General features: G+C 35.5%; 4 protein-coding genes and 1 pseudogene across 5 annotated transcripts; 3 read left to right on the top strand and 2 right to left on the bottom strand.

The window, feature by feature from the left end:
• Positions 1 to 1388: 1388 nt before the first annotated feature.
• On the top strand, positions 1389 to 2809 carry LOC147280090 (beta-1,6-galactosyltransferase GALT29A pseudogene; annotated as a pseudogene).
• Positions 2810 to 4018: 1209 nt separating this feature from the next.
• On the bottom strand, positions 4019 to 5504 carry LOC147280091 (uncharacterized). Of its 2 annotated transcripts, none has more exons than XM_086252586.1 (7): positions 5413 to 5504; positions 5074 to 5214; positions 4911 to 4957; positions 4739 to 4809; positions 4543 to 4656; positions 4256 to 4431; positions 4019 to 4154 (listed from the first exon to the last, which is right to left on the bottom strand). In XM_086252586.1, the coding sequence occupies exons 2-7, from the start codon at positions 5155 to 5157 to the stop codon at positions 4062 to 4064; spliced, it is 585 nt and encodes a 194-aa protein (XP_086108712.1). In that variant the 5' UTR covers positions 5158 to 5214; positions 5413 to 5504; the 3' UTR covers positions 4019 to 4061. The 2 variants fall into 2 exon arrangements, with proteins under 2 accessions (XP_086108712.1, XP_086108711.1); XM_086252585.1 differs by having other exon boundaries at positions 5074 to 5225; positions 5415 to 5497.
• Positions 5505 to 8094: 2590 nt separating this feature from the next.
• On the top strand, positions 8095 to 8658 carry LOC147280092 (uncharacterized). Its single transcript, XM_086252127.1, has one exon. It carries the CDS (start codon positions 8095 to 8097, stop codon positions 8656 to 8658), a length of 564 nt encoding a protein of 187 aa, XP_086108253.1.
• Positions 8659 to 9833: 1175 nt separating this feature from the next.
• On the top strand, positions 9834 to 10397 carry LOC147280093 (uncharacterized). Its single transcript, XM_086252128.1, has one exon. The coding sequence runs from the start codon at positions 9834 to 9836 to the stop codon at positions 10395 to 10397; it is 564 nt and encodes a 187-aa protein (XP_086108254.1).
• Positions 10398 to 10594: 197 nt separating this feature from the next.
• Positions 10595 to 12010, bottom strand: LOC147280094 (uncharacterized). Its single transcript, XM_086252129.1, has 7 exons — positions 11946 to 12010; positions 11607 to 11758; positions 11444 to 11490; positions 11272 to 11342; positions 11076 to 11189; positions 10789 to 10964; positions 10595 to 10687 (listed from the first exon to the last, which is right to left on the bottom strand). Exons 2-7 carry the CDS (start codon positions 11688 to 11690, stop codon positions 10595 to 10597), a joined length of 585 nt encoding a protein of 194 aa, XP_086108255.1. The 5' UTR covers positions 11691 to 11758; positions 11946 to 12010.
• Positions 12011 to 24089: the final 12079 nt, after the last annotated feature.

Here is a 24089-nt window from a genome sequence, read left to right on the forward strand (position 1 = left end):
AGCTTAACACCGCAACAAGGAAGGATCATTTTCCTTTGCCATTTATTGACCAGATGTTGCAAAGGTTGGCTGGCCATAGTCACTATTGCTTTTTGGATGAATATAGTGGGTACCATCAGATTGCTATTGCACCCGAGGATCAAGAGAAGACCACGTTCACATGTCCATTTGGTACGTTTGCCTATAGGAGGATGTCGTTCGGATTGTGTAATGCGCCCGCAACATTCCAGAGATGCAGGAGGTCTATTGTCTCCGACATGGTGGAATGAATCATTGTGGTATTTATGGATGATTTCTCTGTATTTGGTTCGTCTTTTGATGCATGTCTGGATAATCTGTCTCTAGTTTTGAAAAGATGTCAAGAAGCCAATCTAGTGCTTAATTGGGAAAAATGTCATTTTATGGTCCAACAAGGAATAGTTTTGGGTCATGTGATTTCGAAGGAGGGCATACAAGTTGATAAGGCTAAGATTGATGTGATACAAAGATTGCCACCTCCATCAAGTGTTAAAGAAGTAAGGAGTTTTCTAGGCCATGCTGGGTTTTATAGGAGGTTCATTAATTATGTCATAATTATTGAGAATTTTTATAAAATGATATAAAAAGGTTGATTGTATTTTTGAAATAAAAAATATTTTTTATTGTTATGATAACATGGCTCTCATAATTCTTAAATTTGTAATACATAATTGAGATTAAAAGAAATAAAAACAAGTAAAATAATTATAAGTAAGAAAAATTGTGCTACATAAAGAGAGTGATGTATTAGAAGAAGGATTCATAACATTCTATTTTTGACATAAGTTCACTTCATTGCACGTGGAAAATGAATGGCTAAATAGCCTAAATTGTATGCGCACCATATGTAGCACTAATAGCCGAGGTTGATGTATAAATTTGAAGCAATGGGGAAGGCTATATTATTTTCTACCACAAAGGAAATTTTCATTTTAGGACTTTAATGGAGCACAAGGAGGGCATGAAGAGCAAGTCTCGATCAAGAAAATTATGCATTACACATTTACACACATGTTGTTCGATCGTCAAGCCCAAGGGATGGCCATGGTTGAACTATTCAATTGCTTGTTCACAACGGCCTATTGGTTTGGACCATAAATTTAGTTGACATTTATTTTGGGCATTTATTTAGATAACATGGACTTCATGCTCCTGCTAGTTTGCAATCAGAGTGTAATTGACATGGACTTCATTTTATTCTTTGAATAGTAAATGTAAAAAAAAAAAAAAAAACTTCATTCATGCTTTACAAGGATGCATAAATGGAAATTGGTCAACGTGAAATAATCATGTGATGTAAATAATTAATGAACCTCCTATAAAACCCAGCATAATTATGATGGAGTTTTCTGCTCGTTATTCTTTTAATTATGTCGGTCCGTCCATTATTTAGCCTTCTTCTGCTCATTGTGTTCGCTGCCACGCTGAGCTGTCGAACTGCAGTCCGTCATAGCTTGAGCTCAATTGAGCTCGAAAAGAAGGCACTTGTCCAACCACCAAAGCTAGTGTTCAATGCTACTCCGCTCAAATTCGCTGCCGTTGATGTGGGTGCAGCACAGGCCAAGCAAGAAATAGAGCAACTGTTGGAGGGTAACTTTGCAAGTCTTGGACGGTAGAGGACTTTTGCTTCCTGGAGAAGATTCAATCACCATGATGTCAGAGCGAGGTCCTCCATAGGCTTACCGGTAATGCTCCGCTCCCCTCAATTCTATCGTTAGTGGTTGGATTTTAGGAGAGTTTTGAGTGACTGGTCAAGAAACAGGCGGTTTCAGCCTGATATTATGTTGGATTTAGTTAGACTTGTTAGGCATCCCATTGATAGGCACAATGGTTTGGTGGATTCGGAACAACAACAATGTTACTCGATCGTCGTGTGCAGTTGTTAGGAATAGTGGGATTTTGTTGAAGAGTAATTATGGAGATCTAATTGATAGTCATGAGGTGGTTATTCGATTGAACAATGCGAGGATAGAGAGTTTTAAGAGCAAAGTTGGGTCGAAAACGAGCATTTCGTTTGTAAATAGTAATATTTTGCATCTTTGTGCTAGGAGAGAAGGTTGTTTTTGCCACCCTTATGGACATAATGTGCCTATGGTTATGTACATTTGTCAACCGATACATTTCTTTGATTTCGATCACGGTATGCAATATATCCCACAAAGCACCTTTGCTTGTGACTGATCCTCAGTTTGATGTGTTGTCTGCGAGGATAGTTAAGTATTATTCACTGAAAAGGTTTGTGGAGGATACAGGGAAGTCGTTGGATGATTGGGGGGCTGTTCATGATGGTGCTATGTTCCATTACTCTTCTGGTATGCAAGCTGTTATGCTCGCTTTGGGAATTTGTGACAAGGTTAGTATATTTGGATTTGGGAAGTCAGATTCGGCTAAGCATCATTTTCATACAAATCAGAAGGCTGAGCTTCGGTTGCACGATTATGAGGCGGAGTATGCTTTCTATCATGATCTGGTTGAGAGACCACAGGTAATACCGTTCATTTCAGACAAGTTCAAGATTCCTCCTGTGGTTCTATATCAATGACATTTAGCCAGTTGAATCATATGTTTTGTGGAATTAATTGATATGTTTCTCAGGTTTCAATTGTTGTATTCATGTTGTAATAGTAGTCTCCCACTAAGATTCAGTCAAAGGAGCACACCTGTTGAAGATTTCTTTTTCATACTTTGACCCTGTACTGTCAAAGATAGTTTTGGGAAATATCAATTGTAAAACTGGAATCCAAAGGTTCCCAATTGCTTTTGTTGAGATTGAACTTTCTTGAATTGAATTCTTGAGCATTTAATTAATGCATAAATTGGATTGTCACATGTAAATACCATTTCTAATTCATTGTTTTTGAATAGCATAGGCATGGTCGTATAGAGGTTCATAGCAAAAGTTTGGCCTCACATGTGATGGACAACCTATCGTGTAATTGTTAAAACTTATATATCTGTTGAATTAGTTTAGTGGTTTAACAAGTTCTTCCTTTTCCATGTTATCTTCATAGTCTCACATGAGAAGTCAGAAGCTTAGCATATTTAGTTTTGTATTTCATTTTATATTGTAAATGTTAAACATAGGCTGGGGCATGACCATAATGCAAAATTAAAAATTAGGAATATATTATTAAGATTGTGATTGTAGGGTTCTATATGAATTAAATTTTTCTTCTATTGAAGGCCCTTGAATGGTAAAGTCACGTGTGTTTAAGGTTATTTCAACTCCATGCCAATTTTGAGGAATCTATCATATATCCTGGAACATCATTGGGCCGACATGAAAGAATATCCCTGGTTTCCAAGGAAGAAGCACTAAGAAAGTTATAATTGATTCTATCAGACAAAGAAAAGTCCTACCATTTCTGGTTTCAGAAACTTATAACCTTGTCTCCAACATTTCGATTGCACTTTGTCCTAGTGAAAAATGATTGGTAGTTGCTTTAAATAATTTTTGCTTAATTTTAGGGAACCTAGACTGATTGTGTAATGCTATCCACTGGTCTGTTCACTCCCATATTTTTTGCATAGTTTATGGTTTGGCAGATTTTGTTGACTTCAGAAAGAAGCTTTTGGGACTATAAGGAACCTGCATGCAGCTTCATAGTTGCATTATTAAGCCTGTAGTAATTTACAACCATTGTAGCTGTCCTTCAAGTGCGGTTCTTAAGTTCATTGTCAACAAAATCAGAAGTTGTATCTCCTTCCATGCATTCAACGCCCTCTCCGACAAACTCTCAGCTTCTTGGAGATTGGAACCTCCTGAGGGCCCGGTGGTTCTTAGCTTGGGGTTGGACCATACTCTGTTGCCTTCTGTTGTTGTTTGGGGGTCTCTGCTCCTGTCTCTCTTGTGGAGCAGAGACCCCCAAACTAGGTGGGGGTAAAGATCTTAAGTTTGCTATTTATAAAAACAATTATGAGCTAGTTCCAAAGGAAACACACAAGGAATTAAAAACACTGTATCTGGTAATTAACTCCATTGTGTAGAATGCTATTCCTTTCTCATTCAATTATTTGAAATGGAATTTTTAAAAAGAAGAAACTTACAGTGGGTAGCCTTGTACAAGTGACATAATCACACAATGCCTGTTACAATCCACAGCATTTGGAACAGGAAAACCATGCTCTTCTAAAGCCTGCTCAAGCAGAGCAACAGTGTAAAGAAAAAATCAACATGATAAACACACAACAGGGACAATACACAGAAATAAAAATGCCAAATATAGAGAAAAAGAACCTTCATAAAAGCAAACTCTTTGAGTGCAGCAAGGCGGGACAAGTAAAGCCAATTATAACTGCTACGATGTTTTAAGTAATCACGCTTAGATTTGACAGCTCTAAAAGAAACCCTACCAAGCCTGTGCAACTTCATTGCCAGCACTGTACCATCTTCCTTGGCCACCTCAAAGATATCTGGAAAAAAATAAATTTTATGGAGAATAGTGACAAAGTAATATTGGAATATAGTACCACAACCAGGCACCAGCATGTGTTCTATGAATTAGAAAGGAAAAAAAATGGTACCAGACTCTTTTCCTACTCCAATTTGACGACCAACAGACACAAAGACTCCGCGGTTGACCATAGTCTTAATTGCAAGAAAATCATAACCAAGATAGGTGAGCCGAAACCCATCATCTGGATGCACATAATAACAAAGAAAGTGAGAGGAATTCAAAACAATTATTCTAGATTGTTATAATAACATTATTTATAGTACATTTAGAAGAGTCATGGTGCAAGAGCTTATGCTTGAGTAGATTCTTGAGAACTTTATAAGTGCCCCCATGCCTATAAATTTAAGGATTAGACAAGAGTTAAAAAAAATAAAAAATAAAGATGGACAATTTCAAATTCAACATGAAGGGGAAAACAAAAAACTAAATGCATACTTGAGCGAAGCTATGCGCTCCACCAGTTCAGAGGGTACGAGTTCATGCTGAAAAAAGGATATGAAGAGTTAATATACATACATATACATATATAATGATAATTAAGGTAAGCTATGGTGAGAAATTTAAAAGATTTCAATAAAAGAATAGTAGAGACATTTACATTTCTCATTCCCATTTCCACAGCAGTTAGAACCCTAAAATCATCTTTAGTGAGGTATCTCAACACGTCCACGTTCAGCTTCATCTTCCTTGCTCTTTCTGCTTATTTTAGACTTGGGAAGCTGAGGCCTTGTTTGGTATCCTATTCAAAAACTATTTTAAAAAATTAGGATTCTTTTTTAGAATTTGAATTTTAACATAAAAGTTTTTAAAATTTGAAAACTTGTTTGGTATAAATTTTGAATTTTTTTTTTTTAATTTTGAAAATTTGTTTGGTTGATATACTTGAAAACATTTTTTTTTTTTTCAGTTACTTGTTTATACCAAGATCTAGACTCACACTTGGGTCCCGAGTCTCGGGACTTGATACTCGATACCTGAGACCCGAACCCAATACCCAATATTCGACAACCTGGAAGTATACTATTATCAAGTCAGTGATATATGCAACAACTATCATACATTTATTTTTTTCTTTTCACAAGAGGTTATACATATCTATGTAACCACATGCAATCTAAAATATTTTGTGCATTGAAAGCATTAACCTTATCGCACCAAGTGCCTCATATAGGCACCCATTTTCAACATAGGAATCAATCATGGATGTCCATAGAATAACATTTCTCTGTTCCATACCATCAAATAAATTTAGATTACTGCAAGATGCCACACTACTAACTAGGTTTCTTTGAGAGGAATACAATTATGACTCCCAGCTGCTGTGGATGACAATTCTCAATTACCCACAACAGTTTTGGTGTTTGGTAAAAAAATGAAAAAAGTACTTTGTCCCACAATTCTCAATTTCCCACAACAAAAATAGAAAGCAAGTTTGTAAGTACTTTTGAAAGCTGCAGTGAATCACAGCAACAATGAAAATTTTATTTTACCCATAATACCCTCATTTTAGTAATTATAAATAGCCACCATTTGTTCTAACAATTTTTCTTTCATTAAATGTAAAATATAAATAATTTGATAAATGGAAGTAATTCTATTAGCTTGTAACGACCCGACCCAAAGTTGACTTTTAAAAATAATGGACTTTCATCTTTGACTTTGGGCACGTTGGAAAGGTCTTGAGTCCACGAGTTCGTAGACACGCGGCACGCGTTAATCGGAGCTACGGTTTGAAAGATACGAGCATTTGAAGGGAAGGACAATTTTGTAATTTTGTAGGAGTGGGTTTTAAATACCCAAAAATCTAGAAATTTCTGGAGATTCCCTCACACTCTCTCTCCTCTCTCCCCGATACTCTCTCTCTCTCTCGCCCATTCAGCACCGCCGCACTGTCACCGGCGCGTGGGCGCGCGTCCGGCGGCGGATGGAGGCGGACGAAAGCTCTCCGAGCTCGCCTCTCCTCCCTCCTCCTTCCTCTGTACATCGTTTAGCCCAGAAACCCCCAAAAATCGAACCCAGTTCAGGCCGATTGGGCCTACGGCGATGACTCACCTTTTCTGGCGGATTTGAGGGCGACGACCACTTGGGTTTTCTTCCCCAGGCCCCCGCGAGCTCAGCCATGCCACTCCTTTGCTCCGGCGACCACTCCCGATGGAGAAACGACGCGAAACAGAGCCGATCCTCCTCGCCGGCGATCTGCGTTTTCCGGCCACGATTCGACACCGGACCCACTGGGTCTCATTCCTTTCATCACGGCGAGTTCAGCCGTGGTGTCCTCCTGCCCTGACGATGCCCCACGGCGGAGCAATGAGCTCGGGAAGCCAAGCCAACCGCCGGCTTCCGCCGCCGATTTCGGCCATTTCTGACGAGATCTGGCCGTCGGTCCAGTTGTCAAAAATGATCTTCGAGGTACGGGCTATCTTTCCCCTAAGGTGTGTTTTCCCAATTTTGAGAAATTAAAAATTTGATTTTTAGGGTGTTTGTTATATTTCGAAATTCTTCAAATTGGACTTGAATTTGAATTGTTTTTGTGCAATTGAAACACACAAGGAAAACACTGTATCTGGTAACTCCATTGTGTAGAATGCTATTCCTTTCTCATTCAATTATTAAAAAAATGGAATTTTTAAAAAGAAGAAACTTACAGTGGGTAGCCTTGTACAAGTGACATAATCACACAATGCCTGTTACAATCCACAGCATTTGGAACAGGAAAACCATGCTCTTCTAAAGCCTGCTCAAGCAGAGCAACAGTGTAAAGAAAAAATCAACATGATAAACACACAACAGGGACAATACACAGAAATAAAAATGCCAAATATAGAGAAAAAGAACCTTCATAAAAGCAAACTCTTTGAGTGCAGCAAGGCGGGACAAGTAAAGCCAATTATAACTGCTACGATGTTTTAAGTAATCACGCTTAGATTTGACAGCTCTAAAAGAAACCCTACCAAGCCTGTGCAACTTCATTGCCAGCACTATACCATCTTCCGTGGCCACCTCAAAGATATCTGGAAAAGATTTAAAAGTGTTGAAAATTAATGCACATTATTGGAAAATACTACAAAATTCTAGAGACTTCCTCAAAGCCCATACAAATTAAAGCTAGAATATTCCAAAAAGTTCTACATAATTCTAAAAGTCTATAAGATAGCTTGAGAAGTAGAAAGAGTATTCTAGATAATTCTATTAGTAACTATCTTAACTAGAGAAGTCTAAGAATTTGTGGAATTATCTAGAATATATGATAAACATGTGGCTAATAGATGTTCTAGAGAAGTCAAGAGGGTTCATCTACTCTCTATATATATAGGATGTACCCATATCTAAGCGTAAGCAAGAGGCAATACTAAAAGCCACTACTCCTAAGTCCTATTGTCCTAGACATCTACTAAAAGCCTTGTATTCCTCCTCTACTTCTAAATAAAATTGTCCTATTTCTAACTAAGGTCTCCACTCCACTCTAATACTTTTTCACCCAAGTTTCTCATATCAAGCATAAGTAGCTAATAGAAGCTTACACAAGCCATTAGCTACAAGTGTCTTAAACACTCTCTAAATTTCTAACAGTGGTATCAGAGCTTTCTTATTGGGCGTAGGGTCATCCTAATTTACCACCATGTCTAATAACTCTAGCCAAAACTCTGTCCCTCTTCCAATATTCTCTGGTGAAAACTATGATTTTTGGAGCATCAAGATGAGAACCTATTTTATGTCTCAAGACTTATGGGACATTGTTACTAGTGGGTTCTCTATTCCAGAAAGACCCTCCGCTGAGCAACGAAAGCAGGCGAAGAAGGACGAGCAGAGAGACGCAAAGGCTCTTTACGCTCTACAACAAGCTTTGGATGACACCATATTTCCAAGGATCATGGGAGCTACAACTTCAAAGGAGGCTTGGGATACTTTGAAAGAAGAGTTTCAAGGAAATGAAAAGGTACGTAGTGTCAAACTACAAACTCTAAGGAGAGATTTAGAAAATCTTAAAATGAAAGATTCTGAGACCGCTAAAGATTACTATTCCAAAGTAAAAGAAATAGTAAATCAATTGAGAGCTTATGGTGAAATGATAACTGATACAAAAATTGTAGAAAAAATACTTATTAGTCTTACTGATAAGTATGACCCTATAGTCACTGCCATTGAAGAGTCAAAAGATATAACGGCTCTTTCAGTGACATAACTAATGGGTTCTCTAGAAGCAGAGACCCCCAAACTAGGTGGGGGTAAAGATCTTAAGTTTGCTATTTATAAAAACAATTATGAGCTAGTTCCAAAGGAAACACACAAGGAAAACACTGTATCTGGTAACTCCATTGTGTAGAATGCTATTCCTTTCTCATTCAATTATTTGAAATGGAATTTTTAAAAAGAAGAAACTTACAGTGGGTAGCCTTGTACAAGTGACATAATCACACAATGCCTGTTACAATCCACAGCATTTGGAACAGGAAAACCATGCTCTTCTAAAGCCTGCTCAAGCAGAGCAACAGTGTAAAGAAAAAATCAACATGATAAACACACAACAGGGACAATACACAGAAATAAAAATGCCAAATATAGAGAAAAAGAACCTTCATAAAAGCAAACTCTTTGAGTGCAGCAAGGCGGGACAAGTAAAGCCAATTATAACTGCTACGATGTTTTAAGTAATCACGCTTAGATTTGACAGCTCTAAAAGAAACCCTACCAAGCCTGTGCAACTTCATTGCCAGCACTATACCATCTTCCGTGGCCACCTCAAAGATATCTGGAAAAGATTTAAAAGTGTTGAAAATTAATGCACATTATTGGAAAATACTACAAAATTCTAGAGACTTCCTCAAAGCCCATACAAATTAAAGCTAGAATATTCCAAAAAGTTCTACATAATTCTAAAAGTCTATAAGATAGCTTGAGAAGTAGAAAGAGTATTCTAGATAATTCTATTAGTAACTATCTTAACTAGAGAAGTCTAAGAATTTGTGGAATTATCTAGAATATATGATAAACATGTGGCTAATAGATGTTCTAGAGAAGTCAAGAGGGTTCATCTACTCTCTATATATATAGGATGTACCCATATCTAAGCGTAAGCAAGAGGCAATACTAAAAGCCACTACTCCTAAGTCCTATTGTCCTAGACATCTACTAAAAGCCTTGTATTCCTCCTCTACTTCTAAATAAAATTGTCCTATTTCTAACTAAGGTCTCCACTCCACTCTAATACTTTTTCACCCAAGTTTCTCATATCAAGCATAAGTAGCTAATAGAAGCTTACACAAGCCATTAGCTACAAGTGTCTTAAACACTCTCTAAATTTCTAACAGTGGTATCAGAGCTTTCTTATTGGGCGTAGGGTCATCCTAATTTACCACCATGTCTAATAACTCTAGCCAAAACTCTGTCCCTCTTCCAATATTCTCTGGTGAAAACTATGATTTTTGGAGCATCAAGATGAGAACCTATTTTATGTCTCAAGACTTATGGGACATTGTTACTAGTGGGTTCTCTATTCCAGAAAGACCCTCCGCTGAGCAACGAAAGCAGGCGAAGAAGGACGAGCAGAGAGACGCAAAGGCTCTTTACGCTCTACAACAAGCTTTGGATGACACCATATTTCCAAGGATCATGGGAGCTACAACTTCAAAGGAGGCTTGGGATACTTTGAAAGAAGAGTTTCAAGGAAATGAAAAGGTACGTAGTGTCAAACTACAAACTCTAAGGAGAGATTTAGAAAATCTTAAAATGAAAGATTCTGAGACCGCTAAAGATTACTATTCCAAAGTAAAAGAAATAGTAAATCAATTGAGAGCTTATGGTGAAATGATAACTGATACAAAAATTGTAGAAAAAATACTTATTAGTCTTACTGATAAGTATGACCCTATAGTCACTGCCATTGAAGAGTCAAAAGATATAACGGCTCTTTCAGTGACATAACTAATGGGTTCTCTAGAAGCAGAGACCCCCAAACTAGGTGGGGGTAAAGATCTTAAGTTTGCTATTTATAAAAACAATTATGAGCTAGTTCCAAAGGAAACACACAAGGAAAACACTGTATCTGGTAACTCCATTGTGTAGAATGCTATTCCTTTCTCATTCAATTATTTGAAATGGAATTTTTAAAAAGAAGAAACTTACAGTGGGTAGCCTTGTACAAGTGACATAATCACACAATGCCTGTTACAATCCACAGCATTTGGAACAGGAAAACCATGCTCTTCTAAAGCCTGCTCAAGCAGAGCAACACTGTAAAGAAAAAATCAACATCATAAACACACAACAGGGACAATACACAGAAATAAAAATGCCAAATATAGAGAAAAAGAACCTTCATAAAAGCAAACTCTTTGAGTGCAACAAGGCGGGACAAGTAAAGCCAATTATAACTGCTACGATGTTTTAAGTAATCACGCTTAGATTTGACAACTCTAAAAGAAACCCTACCAAGCCTGTGCAACTTCATTGCCAGCACTGTACCATCTTCCTTGGCCACCTCAAAGATATCTGGAAAAAAATAAATTTTATGGAGAATAGTGACAAAGTAATATTGGAATATAGTACCACAACCAGGCACCAGCATGTGTTCTATGAATTAGAAAGGAAAAAAAATGGTACCAGACTCTTTTCCTACTCCAATTTGACGACCAACAGACACAAAGACTCCGCGGTTGACCATAGTCTTAATTGTAAGAAAATCATAACCAAGATAGGTGAGCCGAAACCCATCATCTGGATGCACATAATAACAAAGAAAGTGAGAGGAATTCAAAACAATTATTCTTGATTGTTATAACAACATTATTTATAGTACATTTAGAAGAGTCATGGTGCAAGAGCTTATGCTTGAGTAGATTCTTGAGAACTTTATAAGTGCCCCCATGCCTATAAATTTAAGGATTAGACAAGAGTTAAAAAAAATAAAAAATAAAGATGGACAATTTCAAATTCAACATGAAGGGGAAAACAAAAAACTAAATGCATACTTGAGCGAAGCTATGCGCTCCACCAGTTCAGAGGGTACGAGTTCATGCTGAAAAAAGGATATGAAGAGTTAATATAGATACATATACATATATAATGATAATTAAGGTAAGCTTTCGTGAGAAATTTAAAAGATTTCAATAAAAGAATAGTAGAGACATTTACATTTCTCATTCCCATTTCCACAGCAGTTAGAACCCTAAAATCATCTTTAGTGAGGTATCTCAACACGTCCACGTTCAGCTTCATCTTCCTTGCTCTTTCTGCTTATTTTAGACTTGGGAAGCTGAGGCCTTGTTTGGTATCCTATTCAAAAACTATTTTAAAAAATTAGGATTCTTTTTTAGAATTTGAATTTTAACATAAAAGTTTTTAAAATTTGAAAACTTGTTTGGTATAAAATTTGAATTTTTTTTTTAAAATTTTGAAAATTTGTTTGGTTGATATACTTGAAAACATTTTTTTTTTTCAGTTACTTGTTTATACCAAGATCTAGACTCACACTTGGGTCCCGAGTCTCGGGACTTGATACTCGATACCTGAGACCCGAACCCAATACCCAATATTCGACAACCTGGAAGTATACCATTATCAAGTCAGTGATATATGCAACAACTATCATACATTTATTTTTTTCTTTTCACAAGAGGTTATACATATCTATGTAACCACATGCAATCTAAAATATTTTGTGCATTGAAAGCATTAACCTTATCGCACCAAGTGCCTCATATAGGCACCCATTTTCAACATAGGAATCAATCATGGATGTCCATAGAATAACATTTCTCTGTTCCATACCATCAAATAAATTTAGATTACTGCAAGATGCCACACTACTAACTAGGTTTCTTTGAGAGGAATACAATTATGACTCCCAGCTGCTGTGGATGACAATTCTTAATTACCCACAATAGTTTTGGTGTTTGGTAAAAAAATAAAAAAAGTACTTTATCCCACAATTCTCAATTTCCCACAACAAAAATAGAAAGCAAGTTTGTAAGTGCTTTTGAAAGCTGCAGTGAATCACAGCAACAATGAAAATTTTATTTTACCCATAATACCCTCATTTTAGTAATTATAAATAGCCACCATTTGTTCTAACAATTTTTCTTTCATTAAATGTAAAATATAAATAATTTGATAAATGGAAGTAATTCTATTAGCTGGTTTGGGTTGCAAAAGTCAAAGCAAGTGTCACTATTGTTTCTCCTCTTCTAACAACTCCTTTTCTTTTCTTATTTATTTGGTTGCGTGAGACCATAAATTTGAAGGGAAATAAATTATCTTGGTCTATGATTTTGAGAGCAGAGATAGAAAGAAGGAGAAGAATATGACCGGAACAAACAATTTTTGAGTGAAGAGAGATGAGAAAGATGAGGAATCCTAAATTTAATATATAAAGAAACCGGGAGCCCTAGAACCAAGGAATTAAATTTCGTTTTTTTAGGGTGTCGAAATCGAAACACATGTTTAATAATTTTTCGGGAAAATTTCTCCAAAATTTTTGAAATTTCGCCGAAATTTATCGAAATTTACCGAAATTTATCGAAATTTTCGAAATTTTCATATTTTCTATTTTCTCCAACTTCAGAAATTCACCAAAAATAGCTCGAGACTCCAAATAATTCACTGAAAAATTCTACGAACTCGTATTGATGAGTACTAATTTTCTATAACCTCAAAATAGTCAAATTGCTTTCAAAAAAATTATGAAAAATTCTACTCTTATAATTTAATTCTGAAAAAATTAATAATCGTCAAATTCTTGAATTTTCATTTTCTAAAATTCATTTCCACACAACTAAGCTCTAGAACCACAACCAAAGGTCTAAGTTAATTAAAATTAATTTAAAGAAATTTTTAATTCCTTTAAACAAACCTTAAAACAAATTTGAAAAATTTAACAAAATTACCATAAGCCAAAATTTGGGTTGTTACACTTAATGAAGACAAAGCTTGGCTAAGTAAGAGACACGGGAAAAAAGGAAGGAAAGATAAAAAATAAAAAAAAGACTGAAGAAAGAGGCACGGGGAAAAAAAGGAAAGAAAAAAAAAATGAGGGGGGGGGGGGGGGGGGGGTTTGGGGCCTTTGGGCAATTGGAAAGAAGAAAAAAAGGTTTGAGATTTCTTTTAGTTATTTTAAACCTTAAACTTTAATACATTTCTATATAAAAAAATAATTAAAAGTATCCTAAAGGGCTTAAAACCTAAGATCCTAAAAAATATAGAGTATATAGGGTTTAATGTATAGATTATAGAGTATAAAGAGTATTAGGGTATATAGAATATATAAAGTATTAGGGTTTAGATTTTAGTGTATAATATAGTGATGGCGAGACATAAATTGCCTAATACTGAAAAATTATGACTAACGTTGTGTAAAATTCTCAATAATTATCTCTCTTTTAATTTTATGATCATATCTCAATAAAATTCTCAAGATATAGACCCCCAAACTAGCTCATAATTATGTCTCTCCATATAATCTTAGTTTTGACCCGTGGCCATCAATCTTCTCTATCATTTCTTTATTTTTTCTTACAGTTTCTTCATTCTTCAAGTGTGTGCCATTTCTAAGTTATGAAAATTATTTAACTGCATCCACCAAAAGACAGCTGATTCAATCATTGGGATTTAGCCCTCAAAATCAATGGTCAGAAGATTTGTTATATTAAACCTATGGGTATATCTTATCATTGCAAGACCAGCTTACAAGGAAATGATGGCCATGTGCTTATGTACTATATATTCCAAAGGTACCTAAGCGATTGCAAACTATAGTAACACTCTCACTCAGCACTCCCTCCATGCAATGCTACGGATACAAACCCGATCCATCCCTGTGCTACACCTGCTCTGATACTATCAAGAAATTGAAAAAATATAAGAAACTAACTTCGTATTTGTATATTTCAAGAATGAACCAATGTCACCATGGTGGAATGGTGAATATTTGAACTGAGGTTCAGCCAACAGTATTTTAATAAAATCTTGAAAATCTTCAATGTCATTGCACTTCACCAATTCCTAGTAGATATCAGTATATTCCTCTCTAAAATGTCCAATGTTTATAAGTGCCCATTTATCTTCTCTTACCACATAACTTCTTCTGTCTAATAAGTGTCCACTTATAAACATTGGACATTTTAAAGAGGAATATTTAAAATTGGTGAAGTGCAATAACATTGAAGATTTTCAAGATTTTATTAAAATACTGTTGGCTGAACCTCAGTTCAAATATTTATCTTCCAGTCATTTAAATGACACCTAAAGTCTTGATACAAGATGTACCATTTGCCGGTTTTTGCATCTTAGTTTATGCCATGTACATCCAGCACATGGCTGAATTGCTTTGCATTTTGGAAATATCTGCTAGCTTTCTCCTTTTGTGATTCATCGTACTCCACTACTTTTCCCATCATTGGTTTTCCATCTTGAAATTCCTCCACTGTATTTTGGTTGTTGGAATAATCAATCTTGAACTTGCAGATACAAACCCCATACAGCTGCAAAAAAAAAAAAAAAAAATAGAGAGAGAGGTGATTAGCCAAATTAAAGTTGGTGCTTTGGAGAAGGAAAAACTGTCAGGAGAGAGGACTGCTAGGGTTAACACTTTAGATACTGATGCATTTAATGTGGATTTAAAATTTTAAATCAACAAAAGTGTGGATTCTCTAGTGGCTCTGGGCCAGTTTAAAGAAACTTGAAATTGAGAAAAATGAAGAAAATAAAAGAAATTGAAAGGGAAAAATAAAGTGTAAAGATAAATTCTTGGTCCTTAAATAGCTAGGATACCTGATTCACATCATCGTCTAGTCTTTTCCTTTTTTTGGTGTTTTCTATCATATTCTCTTACAGCCTATTTCCCATATATCTGCCACGAATGTATTCAAAAAATTTATAAATAGAAATTAAAAAAAAAAAAGACATTATTGAACTATCTACAACCCTATTACTAATCCGATCACTAATACATGGGCCAACAATGAAGAACAAGACAAAACTACTGTTGAATAAAAAAAATCACAATAAATTTGACAATATGATAGGCCGAAAACAAGAATAAAATAATTAAAATAAAATAAAGTCACACTACTTGGCTTTATTAAAAACGAGACACATCCATGTTCCAAAAAACGAAAAAATAATGGATCTACATTTTGTTACACCTTTCTGTTGGCCTTATCTCTTTAAGGAAAGAAACAATAATAACATAAAATTAAGAGGAAAAAACTACACTCCTAAAATTTAGTGCGAATTTCAGAGAACTACCACTGTCTATGCTTAATTTTTTGGCCTCTACAACCACTAAGACATTTTTATTTTATATACAGAGCACTACTCAAATTATGTAGATTTAAGGCCTCAGACTAAGACTTACTTGATGTTGGTATTGAGGAACATTTGGTGTCACAATAATGCATATGTGTTAGTGACGGCAATTACAAGATAGCAGAGTTTAGCACACAAAATAAAGATATCTAAAATACAGAAAATTACCTCAAGACAGTGATAGATAGATATTAAATGCCAATGCATGATGAACAAAGGATCTTAAAGAATAAACATTAGAGTAAATATCAAGTTTGCTTTAAAATTCAAGGCAATTAATTAATAGAATTTATAGTGGATGATTAAATTGTTACATAAGAAAATTTTTTGATCCTAGTGGTAGGTCTTGACCTCTTAAGTACTCTTTTGTTCGCTCTACTTGTCAAGTAAACTGTAAGACCAAACAAGACCATATTCCATTATCCATGTGAAGGAAAGAAAGGTGCATATACGAGTTAACCAGATATGGACTAAGACTCTATTGTCACATGTTTTAATTATCCAACCTTAAGGTCTAAAATTTACAATTAAGAAATTTAAAAACAACCCAAAATTTCTTTTCTTTACCCAGAATTTAAGATCAACCTGGTAAGAATTACAAAAACATGAATTTATTGAAATCCAATCAAAATGCAAGGCAAAGAACACGAATTTTGTCAAAGCCCAAGCATAAAAGAAAACAAATAAATATGAAATTCAAAATAAAGAATCAAAATTCATGCCCATTAATAAAAAATTAAAAATTGAACCAAGCCCAGCAAAAATCATGAACAATGTTGAAAAATTAGGAATTCATGTAAAATAAACGTACCCATAATCAAGAGAGACCAACCAAGTCAATAATCATCAAAGGAAAACGCTAAGAGCATGTATAATGGCATAGCTAAATGCTATGCTATATGCTAAATATAGCAGAATTGATAAAAAAGCTTGTTACAATGACATATCTAAATTTAGCATTTGTTATGCTATTGCTAAATTTTTCACTATATATAGCAGAAAATTTAGCAATTATTATTGAGGAACTCAAGAAAAAAGTGAACTCATCATCTAAAAAGTATGGGTAAAGAAAAAATAAAAAAACTAAGTGAAAGAAAGTAATTAGTTGAAAAAGTGTTGGGTCCCAGAGAGAGAGAGATAGATGAAATGATATTCATGTGGGTGGAAAAGGTTGCAACAAAATGCATGAGGATGGGCAGTTGTTATGGGTTGATTGGTCATATATTCCAATGTTACAATTCTTAAATTTGACTTTGACAAGAAAAATAATAAAATATTAATTTGGGTATTAAAATAATAATATTTAAATATATTTAATATTGAGCTCATATTAAAGATCTCATTAAAATATTTACAATAATATAATTATTAAAATAATTTAATATATTAAATTTAATTTATAACGATATGTATGAATATATTAAAAATATAAACATACTAACATATAGCTATAGTTTTTGTGCCATTGGAACAAAAAGCATAAAAGCTATTGCTAAATACTAAAAGTCATGCTAAATATAACATATAGCATAGCCTATAGCAAAAAGCCATTGTACATGCTCTAAAGAAGTGTTCCAGAGAAGCCACGCCACCGCCATGGTTCGGAAGAAGAAAACCCTCATGAGGTGGAAAGGAGCAAGGCAGCCCACAAAAATCCCAAGATCTCGTCACATTGTCACCGAGCAAAAACCACCACCACTAAAGTTGCCAGAAAGGCACTAAAAAGGCCAAGAGAAGCCAAGGAAGATGGAGGTGCAAACACCCGTGCCGAAGCGCACATATTTGATGATATAGCGACTGATTCGCTTTTGTGACAACCACGATCCAACTATCTTCGCCGAAGATCAAAGAGGAGTCTCGAATCTGACGAAGATGACAGGGCGGGAAGCGGAGAGTGACAAAAGTAGTGGCCACCTGATACTTGGTGGTGAGAACTTGAGGAGAAGAAAAAAGGGAGGAGAGACCTCCAGATTTGAGTATAGAGCTCAAGCAAATTCACCACAAGAGGGTCAAGCAAACTCTCAAAAAGAGAGAACGAAGAACCAGGGAGTGAGATGGGAGGGAGAAAAGGGTGGAGGCGAGTGAGAGATTGGCAAGAAGGGGGGGAAGATGGGTGGAGGCGAATGAGAGATTGGCAGGAAGGGGGAAGGTGGGAGGGGGTGTTATTTATTTACCTCAAGTGTAAGGTTGTTAAGTTTTAGTATGAAAATAGAAGTAGAGGATTGTCGTACCCAAGAGATTGGATTGAGACTTCAACCACAAGCTAGATTAATTTTAAGGTTATAAAACTAACAAACAACCTACCATGTACTATGCAAAGCCAAGACTAAACATAATGGTATGTGTAAATGTATAGTGTTGAGTTGTTGTTTGGTTGATTGGTTAATTGATGATAAATAACACTAAAATTTGAAATTAACAAATGGAAATGTTAGCAAATTCAAGTACAAGTTAAATTCAATGATGATGAAGGTACGTTTGAGGTTATTATGAATTCACACTAACAATCTCATCTAACAAACAATGCAATTAGTGATTATGTCAAATTAGATATATTAGATTCCTTCCTAATCCTCAGCCAAAGTGAATTAGGGCACATTCACATTCATGTTATCAACTACCCCAACCAAGGTGATGGCTAACTACCTAAGATTTATGCCATAGCAAACCCTAGGTGCATAAAGTTCTAAGGATGAGAAATCCAAGCAATTAAAACAATCCAACTAAGATGCTTTTAAATTACCACACTCTTATGCAACATGCTTTAGAAACTAAAGGTTTCCAATTTTTAATTTCTACATGACAACATTTCTTATATGCACAAGTGGTAAATTCACACTTACAAGCCATAATCTTTAAACTAGCATAAGAGCATACATATCCAAAATGACATTTATATCACAAATCACAAAATGATATCTAACTATATAAGATTCATGCCATAGCAAACGTACCCTAGGTGCATAAAGTTCTAAGGATGAGAAATCCAAGCAATTAAAACAATCCAACTAAGATGCTTTTAAATTACCACACTCTTATGCAACATGCTTTAGAAACTAAAGGTTTCCAATTTTTAATTTCTACATGACAACATTTCTTATATGCACAAGTGGTAAATTCACACTTACAAGCCATAATCTTTAAACTAGCATAAGAGCATACATATCCAAAATGACATTTATATCACAAATCACAAAATGATATCTAACTACATAAGATTCATGCCATAGCAAATCCTAGGTGCATAAAGTTCTAAGGATGAGAAATCCAAGCAATTTAAACAATCCAACTAAGATGCTTTTAAATTACCACTCTTATGCAACATGCTTTAGAAACTAAAGGTTTCCAATATCTAATTTCTACATGACAACATTTCTCATATGCACAAGTGGTAAATTCACACTTACAAGTTATAATCTTTAAACTAGCATAAGAGCATACATATCCAAAATAACATTTATATCACAAATCACAAAGTCATTACATAGTTGGGTTAGGACGACATCCTTAGCCCCAAATCAAGAAACTTCTCCCTAGCCATATAAAGTACAAACAATATCACAATATGAAACATAAATTAAAGCAAGAGTAAAATGAGAAGACTAGATGATGAAACCAAGCCTCCAAGATGTTGTCACTCCTCCAAGGATGCTCAAAGTGGCTTCATGTCTCAAGTGCCTCCAAACTCTTCTTGCAATGACGGTGATGATGAGTTTTGAAATTTGGTCACTACTACAAAATCACTTATTCCTTGCAGAATTAAATCACCAGGAAAAATAATTTTATGGTGGAAAAATAGCAAAATCCGCCAAGATTATGAAGCAGTGGAGGATAAGGTTTCCGCCAGCATTAAAACTGCAGGCAAAGCACTTTTCCTAGCGGACAGCTGTCTAAATCCGCCAGGAATATCATTCCACGCTAACAAGGCATTAAAATTTTCCTGGCGGATATATCCGCCGGCATTAACTTATTCGCGTCGGCTATATCTGCCGTCATTGAGTAATTCATGGCGGATATATCTGCCGGCATTCACTAATTCCTGGCGGATATAACCGCCGGCATTGATAGTATATCTGCTAGGAAAAGTAATAAAATATATAAAAATAATAATTTCCTGGCGGATATAACCACCGGCATTGATAGCGGATAGGAAAAGTAATAAAATATATAAAAATAATAATTTCCTGACAGATATAACCGTTGGCATTGATAGTGTATACGCCAGGAAAAGTAATAAAATATATTTAAAAAATCCTTTCCTGGCGGATACAACCGCCAGAATCATTGAATATATATATATATAAAATAAATGAAATTATATTTGAAATAATTAATATAAAACATTTCAAATAATAATTATACACTAATAAAGATAAAATCTTTCAATTAAGAATACATGTCAAATAATAATGTTCCATCAATAAAGATAAGATAAAGTAGGCAAACGAAAATAATCTACTCAAGTCCAGCAGCAGAACCCGAACCAGAAGCTGAATGTGACCCTGATCCTCCCTGCGGACCAAACTGTCTCAGAAATTCATCATCACCTAAATTCTCGGAAAGCAATCTGAAAAATCCAACACCCGTAGAATGATGTGACCCACCAGGAGATGGCTGAGAAGGTACCTCTGGCCGATACATATGCATCTGCAAAGGTGACTGAGGCATAAACGGCATATGGTACATAGGATGCATCGAGAACATTCCATATGGAGAATGTGGGGGCTGACTCTGGCCAGAAGGCTGTTGTGGATGCGAGCTCTGCGGGTGTGTCTGTGTCTGCATCATCACTTGTTGTTGCTGCTGCAAAAACATCATCATCTGTTGCTGCTGCAATTGCTGCTGCTGCTGATGTAGCTGAGTCTTTAACAACTCAATTGCCTCAGCTTGGGCATCCTGCTTAGCCTGCACAGCCTCATGCTTCTTCTGCCATTCGAGGCACTGTGCCTCCAACAGAGCTTATCTTGTCTTCGATGATCTCTGAGAAGAAGTACTAGATTGAGCCCTAGCATAAGGCACCATTTCAGGTGTCACCCCATGTCCATAGAGCCGAACTCTATTTTTCCTCTCAGGACCCATCTCCTCAACATACACTTCTGTGCGAAGTTCACAAGTGTCATCCGCTCCAGACTCAACTCGTGAGTCAACGTAACTCTCCATGGATATCTAATAAACAAATATTTAGATAAATTTGTAAATAAAATTTAAGAACATAAAATACACATTATGGAAAAAAAAAAAAACTAGTATAATATTTACCCCTCTCTTCTCCAATGGCACATCAATCCAACTAATGTCTTTGTGCATGTGGGTGACACGAAAGAAAGTAACGGGATCGGGTTCAACTCCATGCTTCTTCTTCTAAAAATTTAAACCATTAAAAAAAAAATAATTTAGAATATATTTTTGTGCCCTAATTAAATAAAACTGTAACTCAATAAGATGAAAAAAATTAACTATACTACATAATCTTAACGAAGACATTCAAATGTCCACGATCCTGATGTATGGCTCATCGTTTGTTGAGAACGATTAGCTTTATTTTTCACAGCTATCTCCTAAAAAGTCAAACAGAATATAAATTAGTCATAATTGCACATATTAGTATTATTAAATATTTGATTAAGGTTGTCACTTGAGTTTTTGGGTTATCCCAATGTTCCACCATCTTCGCCCACTGCACAGGATCTACATTATTGGGACATCTCAACAGCCGCTGACTTGTCTTGCCAGTGTAGTACTTCCCTTTCAAATATGCTCTGTATTCTTTATAAGCATGTTCATCAATGCCCAAAGTCATGGTCTTAATCACAGGCATTTTTACCAAATCCTCATCACGAAAAGTGATAGTGCCCTACATCCATAAAAAATAAAAAAAACGATTATATGTAAATATTTACAGGCATTTTTACCAAATCTTTATCCCAAATAAAAAAAGCATAATGGTGTCTTTAGATGGAGGAAAAAAAAATTGAAATTTAGACAAAGCTCATCATTTGAGAAATTTCATGTTCTAATTTCCTTGTTTTTTTTGTTTTTTTTTTTTTTTATTATTTTTTTTTTTTATTGTAGGGGAGGGGGGAAGGTTAGAACCCGAGTATGTAGGGGGGGAGCTATTGTCCTCGGCCAACTAGGCCAACCCCATTTCACTTCTAATTTCTAATTTCCTTTTAACTCAAGATTTTGTAAATTCAATGTGGAAAAAAACTTGGGATTTGAGGGCTATAAATTCCAATTTTAAATTGCACTTAAATTGGTGTCATTTTCAAAATTCCAATTTTGACAGAAGATAAATAATTCATATCCACTCATCACATTGCCAATTAATCACAATACCACCAGGTCGCTACTACAACAACTACCACCACCACGACCAGTCTCCGCCACCATTTCTCCCACCACATGTGTGTTGGAAATATGCCCTAAAACCAATGGCAATTGGTTAACCAAAGTAGTTTGGTTAAAGTGACTTGAGAGATATTTCAATTAATGTGTAATACACATTAATAGGGCATAAGCATTATTCACTACACTGAAACTCTAGGATCATCGTATAAGTGAATGAATGTGTCCATAGAAATCTAAGAGAAGAAACATGACAAGCTTGGAGGCCATTGAGTCTCGTGTTATGGGATACTTAGATTCCTAAATGTTCCTAGTCGATGAAGGTAACGTTAACTGGGCATTAACATTCGAATAAGTCAAGACTTCCATATACACTTGCTTACTTTAGGTTGGTGAGTCTCATGCCACAATGTAGAGACACTGGAGCAAGTATGTAGGTGTGAGCTTGAAGACACGTCCACAGAATTGACTAATAGAGAATCCTAGATGGAGCTTTACCGCATGTCAAATAGGAACTTTGTGGTTATGATAGATACTAATTAGTCCTCAGACCAGAGACATCACTGATGTCTTGTGTATGTGCTTAGTATACTTTGACCGCACAAAATGAACCAACGGAATCAAGCATGAGTTACATGTGTACGTTGGGTGCCATTGACACACATATGGAGGCATGTGAGTGTAAAACATGGAATCTCTCACATTCCATAAAGAAGGAAATGTCCTAGGATAGAAAGACTCACAAAGTTTCTGGCTAGAGCATCAGAATTACATATATGATTATATTAATGGATTTTGACACGAGTTCCGGTCCATACACAGGATGTAATCGGCACGAGAATGGACCATACTGTATTGTAATCATAACTGAATAGGTTCGAGGCTAAATTCTATTTGGTTTGGGGGCCATGAACTATGGATAGGTGTCAACGTGATCTGTAGAGTCTAAAGAGCAATTAATTAGAAAGTGTTTGTAGATTAATTATGATCCTACTACCAAATCGAATAAGAACCTAAAGGGTCACATACATACAAGTATGTGGGAGACCAAAAGGAAAGGATGATACCGATGATAAATATGTCCAATTATTGATTGCAACTATCGTGATACTTGTTATTGCGTAAGACTGGGAATACCCTTCCCAGTGGGTCACCCATCCCAATGTGAGTCACCCATCCTAGTATTGCTCTAGTGTGAGCTCACTTAACTGTGATATACTGATGGGGACCATTGAGCTCTAGTGATCGACTTAGTTACTAATTAATGAGGACAATCAATAAGCCCATAAGTCAAGTGATTGATTTGGGATGGTCACTTGACATAATCTTTCCTTGGAATTACACTTCCCAGTGGGTCACCCATCCCAATGTGAGTCACCCATCCCAGTATTGCTCTAGTGTGAGCTCACTTAACTGTGATATATTGATGGAGACCATTGAGCTCTAGTGATCGACTTAGTTACTAATTTATGAGGACAATCAATAAGCCCATAAGTCAAGTGATTGATTTGGGATGGTTACTTGACATAATCTTTCCTTAAGTAGGATTAATTAATTAATTAATCTACTTAGAGAGTAAGATTGGAAAGTCAAAGCTTGAGCTTGTTGACCCAAGGCTAAGTGATTAATTATTAGGAGAATAATTAATGTTATCTTATTAATTAATATAAATGTTAATAAACCACTCATTCACTTTGAGCTTATTTTTCCTTTGAAAGCCCCCAGTTTTAAAACCATTTCACAATCCACCTTCGAAATCATCTCAAATTCGTGAATCTTCCTGATGCATAAGAAAACTCATAAAAATGCAATATGGATAGATCTCAAAAGGATGAAATGCAACATGAACAAATAAATTCTCATATACCTCTTGTAAATAAATCATTCAGTTGAAAATACAAGCTCTGAAAAATATCATGCTCAATGATAGATCTCATGCTGAAAATCAACCTTTGAAGTACTAATTAA

This window comes from Dryas octopetala, chromosome 7 (assembly GCF_963921425.1).
Source record: "Dryas octopetala chromosome 7, drDryOcto1.1, whole genome shotgun sequence".
Taxonomy (NCBI): Eukaryota; Viridiplantae; Streptophyta; class Magnoliopsida; order Rosales; family Rosaceae; genus Dryas; species Dryas octopetala.

Bases quoted from the DNA above. Each gene is read 5' to 3' on its own strand.
- LOC147280094 (XM_086252129.1), bottom strand. From the start codon at position 11,690: ATGAAGCTGAACGTGGACGTGTTGAGATACCTCACTAAAGATGATTTT. The intron at 11,190-11,271 runs GTACTATAAATA...ATGTGCATCCAG, and splicing joins GCACCATGACTCTTCTAAAT to ATGATGGGTTTCGGCTCACC. The intron at 10,965-11,075 runs GTACCATTTTTT...ATTTTTTTCCAG, and splicing joins TGGAGTAGGAAAAGAGTCTG to ATATCTTTGAGGTGGCCAAG.
- LOC147280091 (XM_086252586.1), bottom strand. From the start codon at position 5,157: ATGAAGCTGAACGTGGACGTGTTGAGATACCTCACTAAAGATGATTTT. The intron at 4,958-5,073 runs GTAAATGTCTCT...TCCTTTTTTCAG, and splicing joins TGGAAATGGGAATGAGAAAT to CATGAACTCGTACCCTCTGA. The intron at 4,432-4,542 runs GTACCATTTTTT...ATTTTTTTCCAG, and splicing joins TGGAGTAGGAAAAGAGTCTG to ATATCTTTGAGGTGGCCAAG.
- LOC147280093 (XM_086252128.1), top strand. From the start codon at position 9,834: ATGTCTAATAACTCTAGCCAAAACTCTGTCCCTCTTCCAATATTCTCT.
- LOC147280092 (XM_086252127.1), top strand. From the start codon at position 8,095: ATGTCTAATAACTCTAGCCAAAACTCTGTCCCTCTTCCAATATTCTCT.